We start from the raw sequence: 18571 nt of genomic DNA, 5'->3' as shown, positions 1-18571 counted from the left end.
AGCTCAGAAAAACGCAGCAGAACTCGGCACTATCTCCCGATCTAAAGAAATGCAACGTCGGATAATGGAAAGGTTCTTCTTACATATACTGAGCTGAGAATTCTTTCCAAATAGAGAGGATTTCCGTACATTTGTAAGGGAACCCGTTCGCTGTGAAGCTGCGAAGGAAAATCCTGTGAAACCGGGGAGGTTGAGAGCACAGCTTCCCAAGTAGAACATCAAGATGCTGTCTTTGATCGTCCTCCCGATTGTGCTTAGCAATATACACGCATCGCAGTGCCATCTGCCCAGGGTCAGCAGCAAAACAAAAGTTTCACATGGCAGCACAAACATCCTTGGCGGATCCTGCAGCCCAGCGAGTGCTGCTGAAAGGTTTTGGTCTTTTTCGGATGGGAGATGTCAGATTGGGAGATGGTAAAATTGCTGTGAGAACTCAGTAAACCTCGAAGGGAATTTTCAAAGTCCTCTTTTGTAGCTTTATCCTTCACGGACACTCTACAAAGACCGATAATAGTTCCATTTTGATGCTAAAAGTTGTGATTATCAGCTATTTCAAGTACAAACAGGCTCGATTTGATCAATGTGTTAACGTACAAGCCTCTGCTCCAGGCTCAGGGCTCGTCTTTGGGTGAACTAATTCAACCAGTACGGTGCGATTAACCCATATGGTTGAAAGAATACTGCCAAGATAGACATGGAGAGAGATATCCTTACATGAAGACTTATTTAGTTCCACTGAGGCTTTAACAGAAACCCAGAGTACCACAAGAACCTGGCACTTGCCGTCAGAAAAATCACATTCTTCCCTTCCAAGGCAGTGCAGTTTAACAGGGGCCAGGTCTGAGGAAACAGGAGGTGAAACCTGTGGCTGACTGGGCTGTGGGAACATACTGTTTGCTAATTTTCAGGAATAAGTCGGGGTCAAATAAAGAACAGCAAATGTTTTCGAGGGAGGCAACCAAAACACATCAGGGCGATTTCTAGGCATTTTTTTGTTGTTGTTATTTTAGTGCTCTTTTGGTCACTAAAATCTTTTGTACACCCAGAATGACTTCCAATGAGAACAAGATGTTTGTCCTTTAACACCATATTACCAACAAAGATCATTTGCTATTTTTCAATGAATTTTCCCTTTTATTTGTTTACTTCTTTGATCAGCTATAAATGAAAGTTATTCGTGTATATAAAACTGAAGTTTTTACTGCTGAAATTGAACTGTACATGTTTACTACAGGAAAAAATATCAACTCTTGTTTAACAAGACATTATACATCAATAAGCAAGAACCTTGTGGAGGATTTGCAATCACCTGGTCTATAAAAACAAGCAGGACAAATAACAGCAATTTATATGCAAAAGTAATGATTTAATGACTATAAGCAAGACAAAGCAATAAGAATTGTGCTTCTTTTGCAGACTGGAGACAATGAAATGTTTAACTACAATTTTCCCGTACAAACATGAAACAATATCCATATAGAATAAACACCCTCACAAATGTATAACTGATGGGTGATGAACACACATGAAGTTCGACCAAAGCAAAGCACAAACTGAAAAGTGTTCCGGGCTGTTCAGACTTTATGGTGGAAAAGTTCCTTCAACTGAGGAAAAAAACCCCAAAACCAAAATACCCTTAGAAGCCTCTAATAAAATGCACCCATTTGGAGGCCATTAAAGAGTAACATTCTCCACGATTTATCTGAAATATTAAAGTACCTGTTAAATTTTAATGAAGTTAGTACTGTACCATATACATATATATTAAACAAATTTAGATAAAATGCCTTCACCCAGCCACTCGCTGGTTCCATGAAATTTATACCAAATAGTTTATGGCTTCTCTAATGATTCCGTGTGCTTTTAAAAACACAGTCCCACCACACCAAATCATAAAAAGGTAATCAAACAGGTCAAAAACTTCCATGTCCATCAACCTTTTTTTTTTTTTCTTTTTTCTTTTTTTTCTTCACTGCATCACTTCAGCATTTGGTAAAGTAAAAATATATCACTTGGAAAAGAAAAAAAAAAAACAAGACAAAGCCAGTAAAATCCTTTCAAGATTGCCAATTGCCTTCCGGTTATATCAGAGACTCGAATGTGCTTTCCCAATACTGTAGCTCTCACACGCAAAGTGTTTCTTGCAGTATGAGCAAAGCTCAAACAGGCGGCATCTGCAAGGGTCGAACCAGTTTAGAAATTTAACAACCATATCATGAGTGCATGAAACACAATATTTTCTTTATAGTATTTATAAATATATCATACAATACTGTTTCCTGTTATGTCATATACCAATATGGCATTGTACAATAAGCATAATGCCATCTGATTCTTACAAAAGCGAATCATTTAAACAAGTCAGTAAATAAAACGGTAATACCCGCTTTTAGGCATACAGATTGTAAAACTGAAGTTTACTTTTCTTTTGATCGGTTCTGCGCAGCAACAGAGGAGTAAAAGATGCAACATAAGAATCAAAATGGCTAATACGCAAAAATTGTTATTCACAGTGACATGGCTACATATATGCATTATTCTATGCATATTCTTTCCGTTTTGTTGGATTTCAAGATGAAAAAGCACTTGCTTTCTACAGGTTCACAAAACAGCATAAGAACATTAACAATTGAAGAGAACGCAATGGAGGAGTTAGTCTGGATTAGCAAACTACTTCCCAGGAATTTGGATCGACTTCTGGAGACTCCCAGTCCAGATGATGGGGGACGGAAACAATTCCATATCACTCAGAACAAGGTGAAGGTGTAACTTTTGTTTGCTTCTCAGTCCTCTGAAAACCATTTACATTTCAATCTTGCGTTTCCATTAACGTCCATCCTGAATGTCACCTAGTCCACCTTTTATAGCCAAGTTCAGTGTCACTACAAAAGAAAGCAATTTGGACGAGAGTCACATGGATTAGCATCTATAAAGCTGTAATGGCATGGAGAGATCTATATAAAGAAGGGGCAGGGGGGTGGTAGCCTGGTTGGCACATCAACCAGATGAAGTGGCTGAGGAGCCATTTATCGATGTTTTCCGTGCTCTGTTGGTAAAGGAGGACTGGTGGTTACTGCTGGGGCTGCTGCTGGTGCCGTTCATGGTGCTGGAGATGTGGGGGAACTGAGGGTGAGGAGACTGGACCGGTGTGCTGGGGCTGGGCAAACAGGAGGAGGTGGAGGGGATGCCTCCCGCTGGGCTGCTCGCCTTGTCGCTCCCAGAGTCACTTTCCAGCTCCCCGCTATTATTTAAGCCTTCCCTCTGGTGACTGATCTTCATCCTCTTGCAAGTAGGTCGGACCCGGTATTTCAGGGGGAGAGGCCCGTTCTGCAAGGCAAAGGGCAAACCCTGGTAAGCACCCTCCCAGGGCCAGGCCCCGCATCCCCCAGGAGGAGGCACACTGGAATCAGATACTCACCCTCCTCCAGGTATAGATGTAGGCAATATCCATTAGGGTGTAGTAGTCCTTCAGAGGCTCCTCTTCGTACATCACATCAATCTGTTCAAGGCATGAAACATTGCATTAGGGAGCACCCAGGTATTTACCCCTAGCATATGAATGCTTTGAGGTGAAAGCAGCCCCGCTGTTACATATATCAGAAAACTGGGGGAAAAAAAAGCTACCCTAAACCCAGCAGGGAATAGGGAATTTTCATATCTATTAAATAGATGTGAAGGAGCAATTTCTTGATAGCTAGATATTTACAGCATTCAGAAATTACAGAGTGTCACCAAAGTGCCTGGATAGATATTTTAAAAATAATGTTGATAATCCCATCAACATATTGCACACACCAGAAATACTTGCTGGAACTGGCTGCAATGAGAAAACGAGTGTTCACCAGCATCACTGGGCTGAGAATAGCAAGACTGATTACAAAACCAAAAATCCTTCTTTCCCCAGAGGTACCTGGAAAGTGTTGGGTATATCCATTTTACTCCTCAGGAACTTTCTTAGATGCATCACTGTCATTGCTGCTGGGCAGCGCAAGTATCTTTTGTCATTCACCTAATGGCATAGTACAGAAAGTCAGTCTACTGAGAACAAACCATTAATCCCACCAAAACTGTATTCGCACATTTTATGCCATCTTTAAGAAAAATGCACTTTATTTAATGATAAGCTCTAATATAACAATTTCTGCTGCCTTAGAAGGAAGAACAGAAATAAAGTGATAAATCACAGATACAGAGAAAGTAATTAAAAAGGCAAATATTTTTTACATAAAGATTTGTATGTCATAATAAATCCCTTCTTGGGATATGTATATATGCATTACATATTAATTTTTAAATTAATTTTTATATTATTTCTTAAAATACAATTTTATTGCAGAATTTGACAAAAAATCATATTCTGCTTTAAAGTTAATACTGCAGGTATTTTCTATTTTACAAAGTTGCTTACATATACAGCTGTATGAAGATGTTTTACCTCTTCTGTCCCTAGTGCCATGACAGGAGGTGTGCTTCTCATGTTCTAGATACACGTATCTAGGTCTTTTTCTCAGCTCCAAACCTGCCCCAAAAATGTTTGTGTGTGTTATACTTCCCCTGGAGTAAAGGAAAGTTATTTACCTCTTCCTTTGATTTTTCTTTCTCCTTATTTCCTTTCCGTTCCAGTCTGTGAGAAGAAATGAAACAATTACCACAAATAATAAATAGAGCTGCTCTCAGTCAGGCAAACATAAAATATTACCATTCTGGAACTTGCCTATTCTGGTCAAAGAATTCAATGGATAAGCTTATTATCTCGTCGTCTGTTATAATTCTTTTGTCTTCGTCAGCCACTTCTCCCCTGTCTTCATTAGAGCCATTGGCAGCTGCGCAGAAATTTCCACAATCATTTACATTTTGAATTTCAAATCAGGAAGAATGGCAATTCTCAGTAACAAGAAAAAAATAAAAGAAGAAAAAAGATCTCCATAGTAAGATTATGAATTAAAGCTACCTAACTGTTAAAACAATAAACTTTTATCATGCTGAGTTTACTCCTTAAAATCATGTCACGGTACATGACATCATTTGTAAGTCAAAAGGAAAGAGCAAAGCATCTAGGTCAATGTTACATTTATGGAAGTGCAAAATGAGAAGCTTTTACCATCAGCCGACGGATGAGCAGCATAAAAATCCCTTCTTCTTTTCATTTCATCTAGATGGAAAAGCATAGATTGTTCTTTTAGTATTTACTCTGTAACTCCTGGCATTGACAGAGGACAGCAGCTCTGGTTTAGCTTTTCTGCTCTTGAGAAAAAGCCCAGTTTAGCTACTTACTTTTGAAAAGGCCTGGTACTAGCTTGTATACAATATCTTGGAGAGTTTTATCTGACCTGGGGAAAAAAAAAAGAACAACCTCAAAACATAAAACTAAGCAGATGAAGCGATATTTTAATCCAAGTGTCACCTCCACATATATAATCTTTCACAACAATGAGGCATCTTCTACAAACTGGAAGGCTAATCATAAAACGTTAACTTACAAGAGCTTATAATCAAACTAACACTGCTCTAAATACCGCTATAAACCAAACTCATCTCTGCTACCACAACTGAAAAAGAACTCTCCTGGTCTGAAGGAAGGCCTTAAAAACTACATCTCCTCCCTAAAACATAACGAGAGCAGAAAATAACACTGACAGCAAAAACAGTTCTGAAGGGAAAAGCATGCTTTAAAGGCTTTTGGGAAGTTTCAGCAAGAGTTTTCATGACTAGGGGCTATGGCAAAAAAAGCTTGTTTGGGAGACAGAGAAAGTGGAGGTAAAAACTGTCGGGCTGGTCCCCATGAGAATGAGGGAGAGGGCAGAGGCATTGCATCAATGCCTGGTGTATGCAAATCAGGACTAACAAAAACTTTCTGACTCGCAGGCAGAGAAATCTTCAATTTCAATCAATGACAACACTCCAAAGAGAGAGCATACACACGAGTTAGCTTGTAAATTGACAAGTCCTTTCAGATTTAAATCGCAGAGAGAGAGATAACATCGGCAGGACTACCGCTGGTCTGCCCATATAAAGGGGAATACAAGAAGCAGGGTGCAAGCTGCATTTTCCTCCTACCTTATATTCAAAAGTGGTCGAGTTTTGTGAACTTGGACATCGCAGATGGGACAATACTTGCTGGTCTCCAAGTAACGCACGATACAGGTCTTACAGACTGCAAGTCAAACACGGAAAGCAGGGCTTTTTTTAGTGATGGCCGTAGGTGCCACTCGGCTGTGCATAGATCGAGGTGCGATTTTCTAAACTATGCAAGCTACAGCAAATCGTCCATTGTCAGCAGCGAGCTGCTTAAGCTAAACAACTACCCAAATATGCTGCAATTACCATGAAAAGGAGACGCTTAGAGTACATATATTACTACTTTAACAAAGACTAGAGGGAAGTCGTCAGAAAAGAAGGCACCGCGGCCAGGCCCGCCGGTGCGGCGGAGGGGCGGCGGGGCCGGGCACTTTGGGGGCTCTGGACTTGCAGGGGAAGAGGGGAGGGTGCTCCCGGGACGCCGGGAAAGGTGGGAAGCGGCAGGGGAACAACGCGGAGCGCCCGGTCGTACTTACAGGAGTGGAGGCACTCTATGATGGTTGTTGCATCAATGAAGTACCCGCCGCAGAGCACGCACATGAGATGGGGGTTTAGCTCGGTTATTTTGATTCTGGTGGTTCGGTGCATTTTGGCGTGGCGAGGGGCGGCTCTGGAAGACACACACATACAGAGTACCGATCAGCGGGGACCAGCGCGGCGGTGTCCCAGGTGCCGAGATCCGACGCGTCCCCTTCCCCCTTGCCGCCGCATCCCCCGGCGCAGGGGAAGACCAAGCGCGGAAGGCGGCGGAAGACAGCGGCGGTGGCGGCGAGGGGCCGAGCGGCGGCCGAGGGCAAGTCCCGAGGCCGGCGGAGTGCCCCGCAGGGCTCCGCACCGCCTCAGGCCGGCCTGGGCGCAGCCCCGCGGAGGCGCGGTCGTTCCGCGGCACCCACCGCGCCGCTCCCGGGCGAACACCGGCTCTCCCCGCGGAACGGCGGGGCACCAGCCGGCTCGGGCTCCCCGGGCGGCTCGGCGGCGATGCGGCGGGGCGAAGGGGAGCTCTGAGGGGGGAGCCGGCCGGGCACCGGGCTGCCGGCGAGCAGCACAAAGGGGAACCAGCGCCTCCCGGTGCGGCTGCCCTGGCATTTCCGGAGAGCGAGGAGGGGCGGCGGCGGGGGAGGGCCAGAGGGGGGGACACGCACCTCGGAGCGGGGCCGGGCACCGGGGCGGCAGGGCCGGCCCGCGAGGGGGGTCCGGGCGGCTGCCGCTGCTGCTCGGTGCCGATCCGGATCTGCTCCGCTCTCCGAGGGGGTTGCTATAGCAACTTACACTTACACTTGGCATCCTGCCACCGCTGGGAACACACGAGAGCCGGGCGGGGGGGCGGGCGGGGGGGGCGGGCCGGGCCGAGCCGAGCCGGGCCAGGGGGTGGGACGCGGGGCCCGGGCGCTGGCGGAGGGGGTGGAAGAGCCGAAGAGCCCGCAGGGGTCTGGGAGCCCAGTTGCGAGGGGAGGGGGAGGGCGGGGAGGACGGAGGTGGCTCGGGCGGGGTCCGGGTGCCGCAGCCCGGAGGGTGCCGGGGTGCAGTGTGGGGCAGCCAGGACCGAGCCGGCCTTCGGGGTCGCAGCCCGGAGGAGGCGAGCGCCAGAGGCTCCTCCCGAGCCTCGGCCATTTCGGATCCTCTTAGGGGCCTCTCTCCACGTCGACTCGGTGCGAGGAGCTGGTCTGAGATCGCTCCTCTCCCCTCCGCTCCCTCCCTCCCTCCCTCCGCCGCGCCGCGCTCCTGGGACCGAGCCCCCCGCACCGCCGGCGGGGTGCCGAGCCTCAGCTCCCGCGCCGCGCCGCCGGCATCCCCTCTTCCCCGTTCTCCCCTTCCCTCCTTTCTCCCTTTCCTTCCTTCCTTCCTTTCTGTCCCACCCCGCAACTCTTTCTCTCTCTCTTTCTGTCCTTCCCTCCCCTCTTTTGACTCTCGTTTGAAAAGCCTCCCGCAGACGAAGCGAGCGCGGTGCAAAGTTTTGCAAGAGGTGGAACGAGATCTGCAGCACCAGTGTAAGGTGTTGGGACGGGAGAACACAAGTCTCCGGATCCTTAAACAACCCCCCTTTTCAGCAATAAAGCCCACCAAGGAGGTGGGGGAAAAAGCCCAAACCGACTTTAAACGGTACATTAGTGACAACATGCGAAGGACCATGTGACCAGATCATTCCTAAAACTAAATCAACACCTTGTCAACACAATGCAGCGACAAGAGTGAAAAACAAATGTCATTTTCACAGTCTGAAACCCATAAACCCCCATCGGACGCACTGGCACCAATATCAGATGCACACATACTGTTCAAAATGAGAGGGAATAAGAGGCAGAGGGGATAGTACACCGGGGGAAGGGGGGGGGGGGGGAAGAAAACCTGCCAGCCACGTCAATTGCAGAGTAAATTATTTTCTGTCAACTAGATCCTGAAAAACGTAACGTAAGAGCGCTGCTCCAACGCAAGCCCTCCATTTCCCCATGTCGGTGCTCCCAGCATACCAGCTCTTGCCCTGGGTCCCCACTCCTCCGGAGGCAGAGCTTGCGAGCCACCTCTCCCTACAGCACCCGGCGGGCTGGAGGAGGCTCAGGATGCAGGGTGTTCCCCAGCCACTCGCAAACTTCGATGTTAAGCAGGGGAAAAAAGGAAAGAAAAAGGGGGCGAAAAAAAAAAAACCCCAACACAGCAAGCTTTCTGAAAGCTCTGAATTTCGGCCAAACTGCCCAGGACAGGGGTACAATATTCCTCAAGAAGTGTGCATGGCGCCAACGAGCGACCCTAGCCAGGAAACTTCCCTTGCTGCCGCAGGAGAACCCTCGAGCGAGCAGCAGAAAAAACTCCCCAGCATCAAAATGCAGCCGGCCAGCATACGGAAAGGCGAAGTGCAAGGAGCTACGAGCCAGACCAGGTTCCCGGAGCTGCTCCTAGCCCCTAGTGTGGAAAGCGAGACCCCTGCTGCATTGTACTGCGGTTTAAATGTCGCTTCCAGGGTCCCTGACCCTCCGCTTCTTACCACTAAACCGATACCGAGGGTTTGCTTTTCCCAGAGAAGGCAGAGCCCGGGCTCTTGCGCTCCTCCCTGAAGCGCCCAGCGCCCTGAAGCCGGCGGCTCTGGGGTCCCTTTATGTACCTAGACATGGGCAGACTGCTTTCACGGTTCTGTGTTTTATTTGTTCAAGTCACTACCTTATAATTCATAAATATCTGAACTAAAAAAACCCAGCAGTGACCGAGGTCACGCAAGCCGGCTGACAGAGAATTCCTTCCCAGCCCTGACAGACTGGGACAAACCTTTCAAGACATTAACGCGTTTATTTCACGCAGGCGTAGCCCCTTCCTAAATGGAGGGGGATTAAATTCAACCGTGAAACCTGTTTTGTCGAAGCAACCCCTAAATGCGAATTATTTATTGCCCAAAGTTAGCACGTTTCCAACGTGCTGAGAGCTATCTTTGCAATCAGTGATTTTCCCCAGCGAGCTGAACCAGGCGCCCAACTTCTCCCCAAAAGCCACCCGTACAGGCACACGATCACGCGTGTCTGTGCCCGCTAGTGTGTAACACGAGGGCAGCACGTTTTACTACACTAGCCTGAGCTTAATATTTCGGTAGGAGGGAAACCCTTCCAAGGTTTTTTTTAATGCTCGTGCTGATAGCACGGCGAATACCAACACTTCACCCAGTCAATACAAACACCCTCTTAACCAGGACAATATATATTTACACACTGACACACGGAACAGCTAAACGTAAAATACGCGGAGATAATACTCGCTAGAAGTAAACATTACCAGCCGACTATTTAGAGGCCTTAAACGGGTTGTGTCAAAATGAAGAAAAACAGAGGTGCATTCTCCTGCTAAGAATCAGCTACATTATTAAAAATCTATAAAGGCAATAAGCTATCAAACCTCGCTTGACAGGTCTCTAACAGAAAATACATACATAAAACCCAGAAGCATTGCTCAGGTAGGTCTGTGTACTTTGCACCCATCTCTTCTCGGAAAACTCTTCACATTAGGAATGAAGCAGCCGTCATTCTACATCTTCACTCACTATCAGTCAGAGCCACTTTTACTATCGAGCCTGTTACTACTCCTTCGCTTCAGAATGGCCCCATATGTTTCAAAGGAGCGGATGGTGCTTCCTTCAGAGAGGGCACACGGAACTGGAATATCTCTGCCCAGCCCTCCAGCAGCGAGGAAAGCCCTGAATATTGGTAAGAGAGTGCAAAGGGACCCCAGCCCCTTAAATCGCCTCCCTGGAACTAGGCGAAGGACACGATCTGCCTACTTAAAAAATACACTAAAATGTGAATTTTGTACTATCTAAGTGACCAAATAGGTCAAGCCTTCGTGTCTCTGGCAAACTGCAGCACCAGTCTCTCACTTTCCAGAACGCACTGCACAGAGGCACTGAGAGTAGTTTTACTGGACTCTGTTTCCAGAATCATCCTGGTCTTCGGGACAGCCCCCTAGAATAAGTTGGTCTGACCACTACAGACCACGCAAAAAAAAAAAAAAAAAAAAAAAAAAAAGGAAAAAAAAAAAAGGAAAAAAAAAAAATCCTTTTCACACCAGGCTTGCCAATGAGCACACACGGCCAGGTTTTCCTCGACTTTTCTGGAGAGTGGAGGAGTGAACCAAAGTTTCTCGAGGCTAAAAGGTGACTACCTCACTTCCATAGAAATGCGATTTTTCCGCCGATTTTTACCTCATTATTTGCAAATATTCGCAGTAAACACAGAGGAACATCCTACGTTCTATATTGCCAAGGCCACGCAATTCCAAGAAACACACACCAGCAACTTTCTAGGGCTGCCCAGAAGCAGCACGAGGAGCCCACTCGTGACACCTCTAAGATGTGACAAAGGATTTCATGTAAAATTACCCTGCCCGGGCTCAGGAGAAACCCGAAAACACCAACCAGAGAAAAGAAATGCAGAAATCCCCCCTGCGTCCCACAGACACATCACCTTTGCTCCAGAGGCTCCAGCAAACCGCACGCCCCAGCTCCCCAAGATCGCAGCCAAACTGCTACCCTCGCCCCCCCCGGAAAGTTATTTCACTGTGCTGGCCACCCCTCTCCCCTCCCAGCAGGCAACCCCCCCCCCAAACTTCAGCATTTAGAGCAGAAATGGAAGAGGAGACACTGGAAACAACTGGGAACCGCCATCTTACAACCCATCCAATTTCACACAAGTACTTGTCCAACTTAAGTTAATAACATTTTCTGCTGGGCGCCCCGACGCCTAACAACCCCTCCAGGAGGATCGCTACCCCCCGCTGGCTCTATCTCTATAAAATGGGCGCGTTATCTGACATTTTAACCTCCCCCAGACACATTTCTTTCGGGGAGGACTGAAATCACTTGACCCAGGCAGCTCCAGATTTCACGACCGTCCCTGTTTAATCAAAATCTGCCTTTAAACAAAGGGCGCTGAGGCCGGGCTGGCAGCAGGGTCTGGAAATATAAATATTCTCCTCGGGGGCCATGTGCACAGAAAGGTTTTAGGGGGCGTGTGGAGAAAGAAAGGAACTAAAATTTGCAAATGTGGGTGCGCAACGCGAGCGAGTGCACAGGCTGCTGCTGCTGCTGCTGCGTGTCTATATGTGTGTGTGTGTGGCTGGAGCAGCCTGTCAGCGCTTTTCCCATACGGAGAGCTCGGGGGACACCTAGGCTCCCCTTTGCAGCCCCCAAACCGGCCGAAAACCGCCGCCGAGCCCCCTTCGCCCCCCGCCCTTGGTAAGGCGACACCTCGCTTCATACGTACCCGGAAAACGGAGCCGGTGGGTGATGATCGGAGCGGCCAAAAAAGACAATGAAAGTTAAAAGTCGTTCAGCAGAAAATGAATGTGAGCCAAGCGGCCATCTTGAAACGAACTGCAGACGCTGTCAATTGCAATAAGCTTATTGCCGCCGCCGCCGCTGCGCTCCGCGCATTTTAGTTACAAAACACCCGGGTTTCCTCCGGTCGTCCACCGGCCCTTCTCGCTCCCTCTCGCTCTCTCTCCCTCCGAGTTCGCCGCCCCGGCGGCTCAGGCGCTGGGAGCGCAAAGTCTCCCCGGTCCGGATGGGTCCTCTCTCCACCAGCCCATTGTCTCTCCCTCTGCCCCCCGCTCCGCCTCGCGGCCTCGCTCGCGTTCCTCTTTTTATTATTGCTGTTATTAGTACGAGTATTATTGTTGTTGTTATTTCATAGTTGGTGGCGGGGACCCGGGGAGGGAAGGAGGGCGGGCGGGCGGGCGGGAGGAGGGCGGAGGAGGGAAGAATGCAACGCTGAAGGCACACACTGGAAACTGACACCGTCCCCAAAATGGCTCGGAGTTCGCCCGCCCCGCCAGCGTCACGTGGGGCGCCTCATTCCTTAAGGGCGGCCTGGGAATTAGCGGCGCTGCCGCCGGGGCCCGGCAGCCTCCCCGTGACCCAATCCCGCAACCCGGCCGCCTCCTCCGCCTCCCCCCTCCCTCCCTACACTCCCCTCCCCCGCCCGCCGCCCCCTCCCCTCCTTCTCCTCTCCCTCTCTCTCCTCCCTCCCCTCCCTCCTTCCCTCTCTCCTCCCTCCCCTCCCCCCGGCCCTGCACGCGCTCGCCCGCGCGCCGCCGATGCCTCCTTTTCCCCGCCGCGCCTCCCGCCCGCCCCGACCCCCGGCCCCGATCTCGATCTCGCCTCTCCCCTCTCCCGCTCCTCCCGCAGCAGCCCGATGCCTCCTTCCCCGCGCTCCCTCCGCCCGCACCGCCGCTCCCGTTCAGCCCCTCCGCTGCCGGTCCGCGCCCTCACCGCCCATCGCTCCCCCCAGAGCTGCCCCTCAGGTCCTGCGCCTAAACCAAGCCCCCCGCGTCGCTCCCCGCACCCGACGTGGTGCGTCCCCCGCCCCGCCCGGCGCTGCCCTCTCCATCCTCGCGGCGCCGCAGCCCCTCTTCCCGCACACCCGCTGGCCCCGCACGCCGCCCTCGCCCCCCACCCAGCACTTGTTACGTCCCTCACGCCTCGGACCGAGCCCCCCGCGGGGCACCGCGCCGCGGCCTCGCGCCCCCGCCGCCTCGTGCGCGGTGCTCTTCGCTCGCACGCGGCCGCGGGACGCGGCGGAGCCGCCGGCGTCGGGGCGACGGAGACCCCTCGGGGCCGCGCCGAGGCTTCCTCTCCCCGAGCGGCGGCTCAGCGGGTGTCGCGGGCACCCGAGGTGTCCCCCGCCCGGCGGGCAGACGGGGAGCACCGGGCGCTTCCACCGCAGTGGGCGGAAGGGACGCGGGGAAACCGTCGCTGGTGCTCTCCGCCGCCGCCCGGGAGAGGCGCAGCGGGGCGGGAAGAACCCAGCTCTACGCCGGGCGCCGCGGCAGGGCGAGGGCCCGTCCGCCGCCGCGCTTCTTCCGCGGGGCCGCTGTGCCCCCGCCGGCAGGTGCGGGCGTGCTCCGCAGCGGCCACCGGCGCCGGGGCGGCCCAAGGCGAGCGGGAGAGGACGGCACCGGTCCCGCCGGCGGGCGCAGAGCGGCCCCGCGAGGGCGGGAAGACGGCGTCGGGCTGGAGCCGACAACAGGCTCCGCTCGATCCTGCGGACTGCGGCTTTTCGTGAGGCGCCCCGGCCCCGTAGGCGGCTTCCACAGCCCTTCTTGCCTCCGTTGCCGATACAGCCGCTGCTCTTGCAGAGCATTCAAGACTGGTTGGGGCGAACTGACAGAGCGCTGTGGACAACGGAGCAAACGCGCCGCGGTACCGGCAAGGGGGGACGGGACTTTGGGCTCACAGAGCCGGTCTAACACTTGGCACCTTACTGTTAGGTACAGCTTATTCATCCACAAAGCATGCAGAACAGGAGCGAATAAATTTTATTAGAGCCCAGAGAAAAATAATCAGTGACCATTCTAAAAAATACACAAAATGAAAGGGAAGGAATGCTTTAAGGACATGTCATGTAGGCAAATATTTAACACGAGTTAATAAAAAAAATGACCCAACCAAGGAATACCAAGTGCAGTCATAAACCCCCAGTTATTTCACTTAATTCGAGTCCAAGGACTTAAAAAAAAAAAAAAAAAAAAAAAAAAAAAGGAAGAGTTTGCATCAAGGGATGAAAGACATTTGTCATTTAGAAGACACTCCTAGGAATGAAAGTAGGAATGAGAGCACTTCAGCTCAGTGGGCTGGCACCTTCCTTCAGTCACATCTGAGACGCTCTTTCTAGACTTTTTGCAGCATCTTTTAGTTTTCCAACTAAATCCTAAGAGACGAAACACTGCCTTAGAATATACATTTTTTTTGTTAAAAGGTCAGCTAAATGAACATAGTATTTATATATATATACAGAGAGAGAGAGTCAAGGGAAACCAGCACCTTATATCACAAAATGTTGCAACTGATGAACAATGCCAGCAAGCAATTAAACAGCTCCCTATTTTACCACGAAGGAAGAAAAGCAGGAACTGAAGGAACACACCTTTTAATGTGTATCATCTACTGAAATGGATCACTGTTCTCAACACAAAGCTTTCCTCAGTGCCGTTAGGATGGCTGAGCTGACTGCTTTGTGCTTTGAAGTACTACAGACATCTCTAAAACACTGAAAATATTTTGAGTGCAATTTTGTTTTAGGACCATTCCCCAGCCAAAGCACCTCAGGTTTACCTAAGCCAGCAACCGATCAAAAACACACCCATTAGCAAGCCAAGGACAACTTTTGAGACACGCATTGAAAAAGTAGAGGTGTAAACCTTAAGTTTTAATATCTCACTTTTTCTTCCCCCCGCCAAGCCCTCTTCCCAACCCTCCACAGTTTGGTCACTTCCAAGCATTACAAAACCTCCATTGTTCAGTTACACATTTAAATCGCTAAACAAAGATCAACATTTGTTTCACGACATTTCTTACATGTCATTTACACCACTGAAGAGCCTTCAGTTCGTTCTCTACTTTCAATCGTGACACATTTAAACCACTGATCCAGCTTCTTTAATCATTTATCCAAAGCATGAGAAATCAGTTTCAGAAAAATTATGTGTATATGTAACATATATATATAAAACTTTTAAGAACATATAAGTTATGAAAACAGACATGATATTTACACACACATGTAAAACAATCCCCATGCAACTAAAATCAGTTACTCTGCAACTTCGAAAAGGCAGGAAAACTACATTTGGATAATTTTAATAGAAGATTCTCCTCTTCTCTCCTGGTCCTGGATATAGATTTTTTTTTTAATAATAATATAAATTATTTCACTTTGGCAAGTTATTAGAAACATTTACATCCACAACTACAGCCAAGTATAGAAACAATGATGAAGGAAAGAAGTACCTGTAACTGCTCCATCGTGCAACTAAAACTAACATCTGGGTGTGATCCTGAATCACTGTTCTGAAGAAAAAAAAAAAAAAACCAACAAACAACAATGCCTGTTAAAAAAGAAAAAACACAGTGAAATTGCATTTTTTCCCCTGAGGGTGCTGGGGGTACAGTACCTCTACGTTTAAGGTCACCAAGTAGGAAGGCTGGTAAGTTTTATGAAGTTGATTGTTCTAAATTAAGGCCAAACAGCACAGGAAAAAGTCAGGTCACAGCACAAAAACAGACTAAAGAAACCCCTCAATGTGTTCAAATTACCTTGATCTGATATTCCAAGCGCCAAGACACATCAGTTATATGGAGAGGAGATCTGCCTATGCTGAAAGACACAACAGCTACAGGTTCCCTATGCTACAAGAGAATGTCACTTTCTCAAACTGTCCATCAATAAAGAACTTTTTTACCATCCTTGTAATACTTCTTGAAAAGTTCAAAAAGTTTTCTTAATAGTAGAACTATGAAGAGCAAAAGTTTCAAGAGCTCTTTGATAAAGTTTCTTAAAAATGTGAAAATTTTTTTTTTTTTTTTTTTAATGGAACAGTATTTCTGACTTTAATCACCTAAAGTATGCATAGGTATTTTTCAGGACAGTTTCAAAGTAGCTGTAATTGCAACTACATATCTGTCCTGACTGACTGACCTACCTTCCCAATAGGATTTCCAACGCATCCTTGCTTTTCTGAAAGAAAAAAAAAAGAGAAAAAAAAAAAAAAAATTGCTCAATAAATTCATATGAGAGAAACAAAACATAAACATGTTAAAATTGGTTTTAAAACCTGATATTCGGTGCAAAACTGTTCTATTCTCTCTTTATCCAGCTTACAGTCTTCTAGACATGTGCTAGAGGGAAAAAGAATTTATTAGTTTTCTGTTAACATTAGCTCAGCAGCACAGTTTAAAGTAACAACCGTGAGAAAAAGGGGGTAGCTTTGAAGTATTAGTACCTTATAGCAGATATGTCGGCTTTCTGCTTTCCTGCCTCCAGAATACACATGGCAGCCGCAGCATGGCAATGTTTTAATACCATGGGGTCAATATCTTTCAGGTCTGGATCGTCTAAAGCAAATGAATTACTGATGACACACTTACATACCAAATCCCAGCACACGGTACCAAGAGCTGCTGCTCGCCCTTTGAACGGTACCTTTCCCACAAAACTTTTAAAATGGAACACACGTGGGGGCTTGAAGCAAAAAGACGGAGCAAGAAGGCAAAGTGCGAGGAGGAGGAAGAGAGGAGCTGAAGCACTGGCTGGTGCAAGCCGTGCCAGGCGGGGCTGATCGGCGCTGCACGCCCCGCCGCCTCGGTGACAACTTTGCATTTAAAAAAAAAAAAAAAAAAAAAGAGCTAAAACAAGGATAAAGACAGGGAAAAACCTCAATTTCCTCCCTCCTGAGCCAGGTCCGCGCCTCTTCGAAGCCTGTCACCGAAGGCGAGCAGCGGAGTCGGAGCCTCCGGCCAGGCGGGGCGCGGGGACTGCCCGCCGGCCCCGGCCGCACTGGAACATCCCTCCCTCGGCCGCGATGTCATTTACACCGCAACATTAATTGCGCGACCGCGTACCCCCACGGCGGGGTGACCGTAGGAAGCGTCTACACGCGAAATAAAAACACGGGCGGAATATAGCACCGGCGGAAAACCACCTCTATGCCCTGCTTCACGGACACGAATACGCGGGGGACCCCGCCCGGGACCTGCCCCCCCTTCGGGAGATTTAAGGTCGACAGCTTTAATCTTTACCGAAGTGTGCGCGCATTAGCGATGACACCCGCGCAGCGGCACCCTGGAGCCGTACACGGGCGACTCCCCCCGTCCCTATGTGCCGAGCGACGGGATACCCCACAGCACAGACACGCGTGTGTATGCCGCGGAGCACAACGCGCTGCCTTGCGCGCTCCGCGCAGCTCCGCGGCCCGCCACGCCACCGCCACGCCACCGCCGCGTCTCCCCGCGCCTTACCCAACCCTTCCTGGGAGTGCCCTAGGAGGAGGCTGCGGAAGGCGGCGCGGAGCAGAGCGGTGTAAGAGCGGCGGGGGAAGCGGCGGGGGTCGCCCAGCAGCCGCCACCCTCCCTGCGCGTACGCCGACAGCTCCATTGTGGGCGCCGTGACCTTCGACACGCGCCCACGTGACGCGCGCGCAGCTGATCGCCGCCACGAGGCGGAGCCGCCGCTGCCGCCGCTGAAGGCGGGGGGGGGGGGGGGGGTGGAAGCGGGAGGAGGCGCCAATCGTCGGGGGCCCTCGAAGATCGGCGCTTCCTCTCGCCTCCCCGGGGGTCCCCCCCCATTCTAAGGGGTTTATTTCTGGATAAATCTTTCAAGTGCCTCTATATCATTAAATCCCGAAAGTGCTTATATGGGGAATGCATCTTTAATGCTCTGAAATCCCGAACTTCGGGCTATACGTTTTCATCTACCCACTGAAAACGTCAGGAATAGAATCCAGTGCCTTTCCCCATGGGTTATTTTGCTTTGGATGTGTCTACCTGTTGCAAGGTATTTCCCCATCCTGCCCCCCCGTTTTTATAGATCTGTGTATGAAACCAGATTATCACTTTTTACCTGTAGTTACGGGCAGCTGAATTTCGAACTTAGAGTCAAGGTAATGTCATAACTAATATTGCTGTAGTGTTTTGGTAAAGGTTTTCCATAGTTTTTAACACCCATAAAATAGTGAAAGATAATACAGCCTTCACCTTTGCAGAGGTACAGCAAGGACCTACAAATGCTATCTAAAAACATTTCCACCTTAAGCAAATTAATTCCTAATGTGAGATGTTAACCTGTTGTGTTTCCATTTTGGTTTTTTACATATTGAAACATTGTATGGTTCTCAAAAGAAGTTAATGTTACACGTAGGTAATGACATGATATGTGTTTAGATGACAGCTAAGGACCAAGTTAGGAGTGATCTAATAAAACATAGGTAAAGGCCTTACTGTCATGATGTATACAACATTTGAAGCTGAAGTATACAAAATATCTTACATCTCACCTTTTTATTTGCATTTGGCTGTTCTGGATGAGCAAGAACTTTACTGTGTAATCTAGCCTTTATTGAACAGATGCTTCTACTGTATATTTCTTAAAGGGGAATTCAATGTTGAGAGCTGCTCAGCCTATTAAAAATGAGTAAAAGCTAAAGGCCTCTGCTAGATTCATGATTTTAAAATAACATCTATGTA

At 49.0% G+C, this 18571-nt stretch overlaps 2 protein-coding genes across 2 annotated transcripts; both read right to left on the bottom strand.

Annotated features, from left to right (window-relative positions):
• Positions 1 to 1432: 1432 nt before the first annotated feature.
• BMI1 (BMI1 proto-oncogene, polycomb ring finger) lies at positions 1433 to 12124 on the bottom strand. Its single transcript, XM_080610452.1, has 10 exons — positions 11817 to 12124; positions 6555 to 6688; positions 6058 to 6154; positions 5275 to 5330; positions 5102 to 5152; positions 4715 to 4823; positions 4579 to 4624; positions 3911 to 4009; positions 3419 to 3499; positions 1433 to 3327 (listed from the first exon to the last, which is right to left on the bottom strand). Exons 2-10 carry the CDS (start codon positions 6664 to 6666, stop codon positions 2998 to 3000), a joined length of 981 nt encoding a protein of 326 aa, XP_080466578.1. The 5' UTR covers positions 6667 to 6688; positions 11817 to 12124; the 3' UTR covers positions 1433 to 2997.
• A 1666-nt stretch (positions 12125 to 13790) lies between these two features.
• Positions 13791 to 17499, bottom strand: COMMD3 (COMM domain containing 3). The gene is made up of 8 exons (XM_080610453.1): positions 17348 to 17499; positions 16333 to 16444; positions 16165 to 16228; positions 16033 to 16067; positions 15647 to 15707; positions 15505 to 15561; positions 15341 to 15400; positions 13791 to 14261 (listed from the first exon to the last, which is right to left on the bottom strand). The coding sequence occupies exons 1-8, from the start codon at positions 17481 to 17483 to the stop codon at positions 14202 to 14204; spliced, it is 585 nt and encodes a 194-aa protein (XP_080466579.1). The 5' UTR covers positions 17484 to 17499; the 3' UTR covers positions 13791 to 14201.
• Between the last annotated feature and the right edge of the window lie 1072 nt (positions 17500 to 18571).

This window comes from Psittacula echo, assembly GCF_963264785.1.
Source record: "Psittacula echo genome assembly, chromosome: 2".
Taxonomy (NCBI): Eukaryota; Metazoa; Chordata; class Aves; order Psittaciformes; family Psittacidae; genus Psittacula; species Psittacula echo.
The sequence above is the reverse complement of the archived record's forward strand: the minus strand, read 5'-3'. Positions and strand labels throughout refer to the sequence as shown.

Excerpts from the sequence above, each read along its gene's own strand:
- COMMD3 (XM_080610453.1), bottom strand. The coding sequence starts at position 17,483 with ATGGAGCTGTCGGCGTACGCGCAGGGAGGGTGGCGGCTGCTGGGCGAC. Across the intron at positions 16,068-16,164 it reads AGTTTTGCACCGAATATCAG|AAAAGCAAGGATGCGTTGGA; the intron begins GTTTTAAAACCA and ends TTTTTCTTTCAG. Across the intron at positions 15,401-15,504 it reads TGGTGACCTTAAACGTAGAG|AACAGTGATTCAGGATCACA; the intron begins GTACTGTACCCC and ends TTTTTTCTTCAG.
- BMI1 (XM_080610452.1), bottom strand. The coding sequence starts at position 6,666 with ATGCACCGAACCACCAGAATCAAAATAACCGAGCTAAACCCCCATCTC. Across the intron at positions 4,010-4,578 it reads AAGAAAAATCAAAGGAAGAG|GTGAATGACAAAAGATACTT; the intron begins GTAAATAACTTT and ends CTATGCCATTAG. Across the intron at positions 3,500-3,910 it reads ATATACCCAACACTTTCCAG|ATTGATGTGATGTACGAAGA; the intron begins GTACCTCTGGGG and ends TGCCTTGAACAG.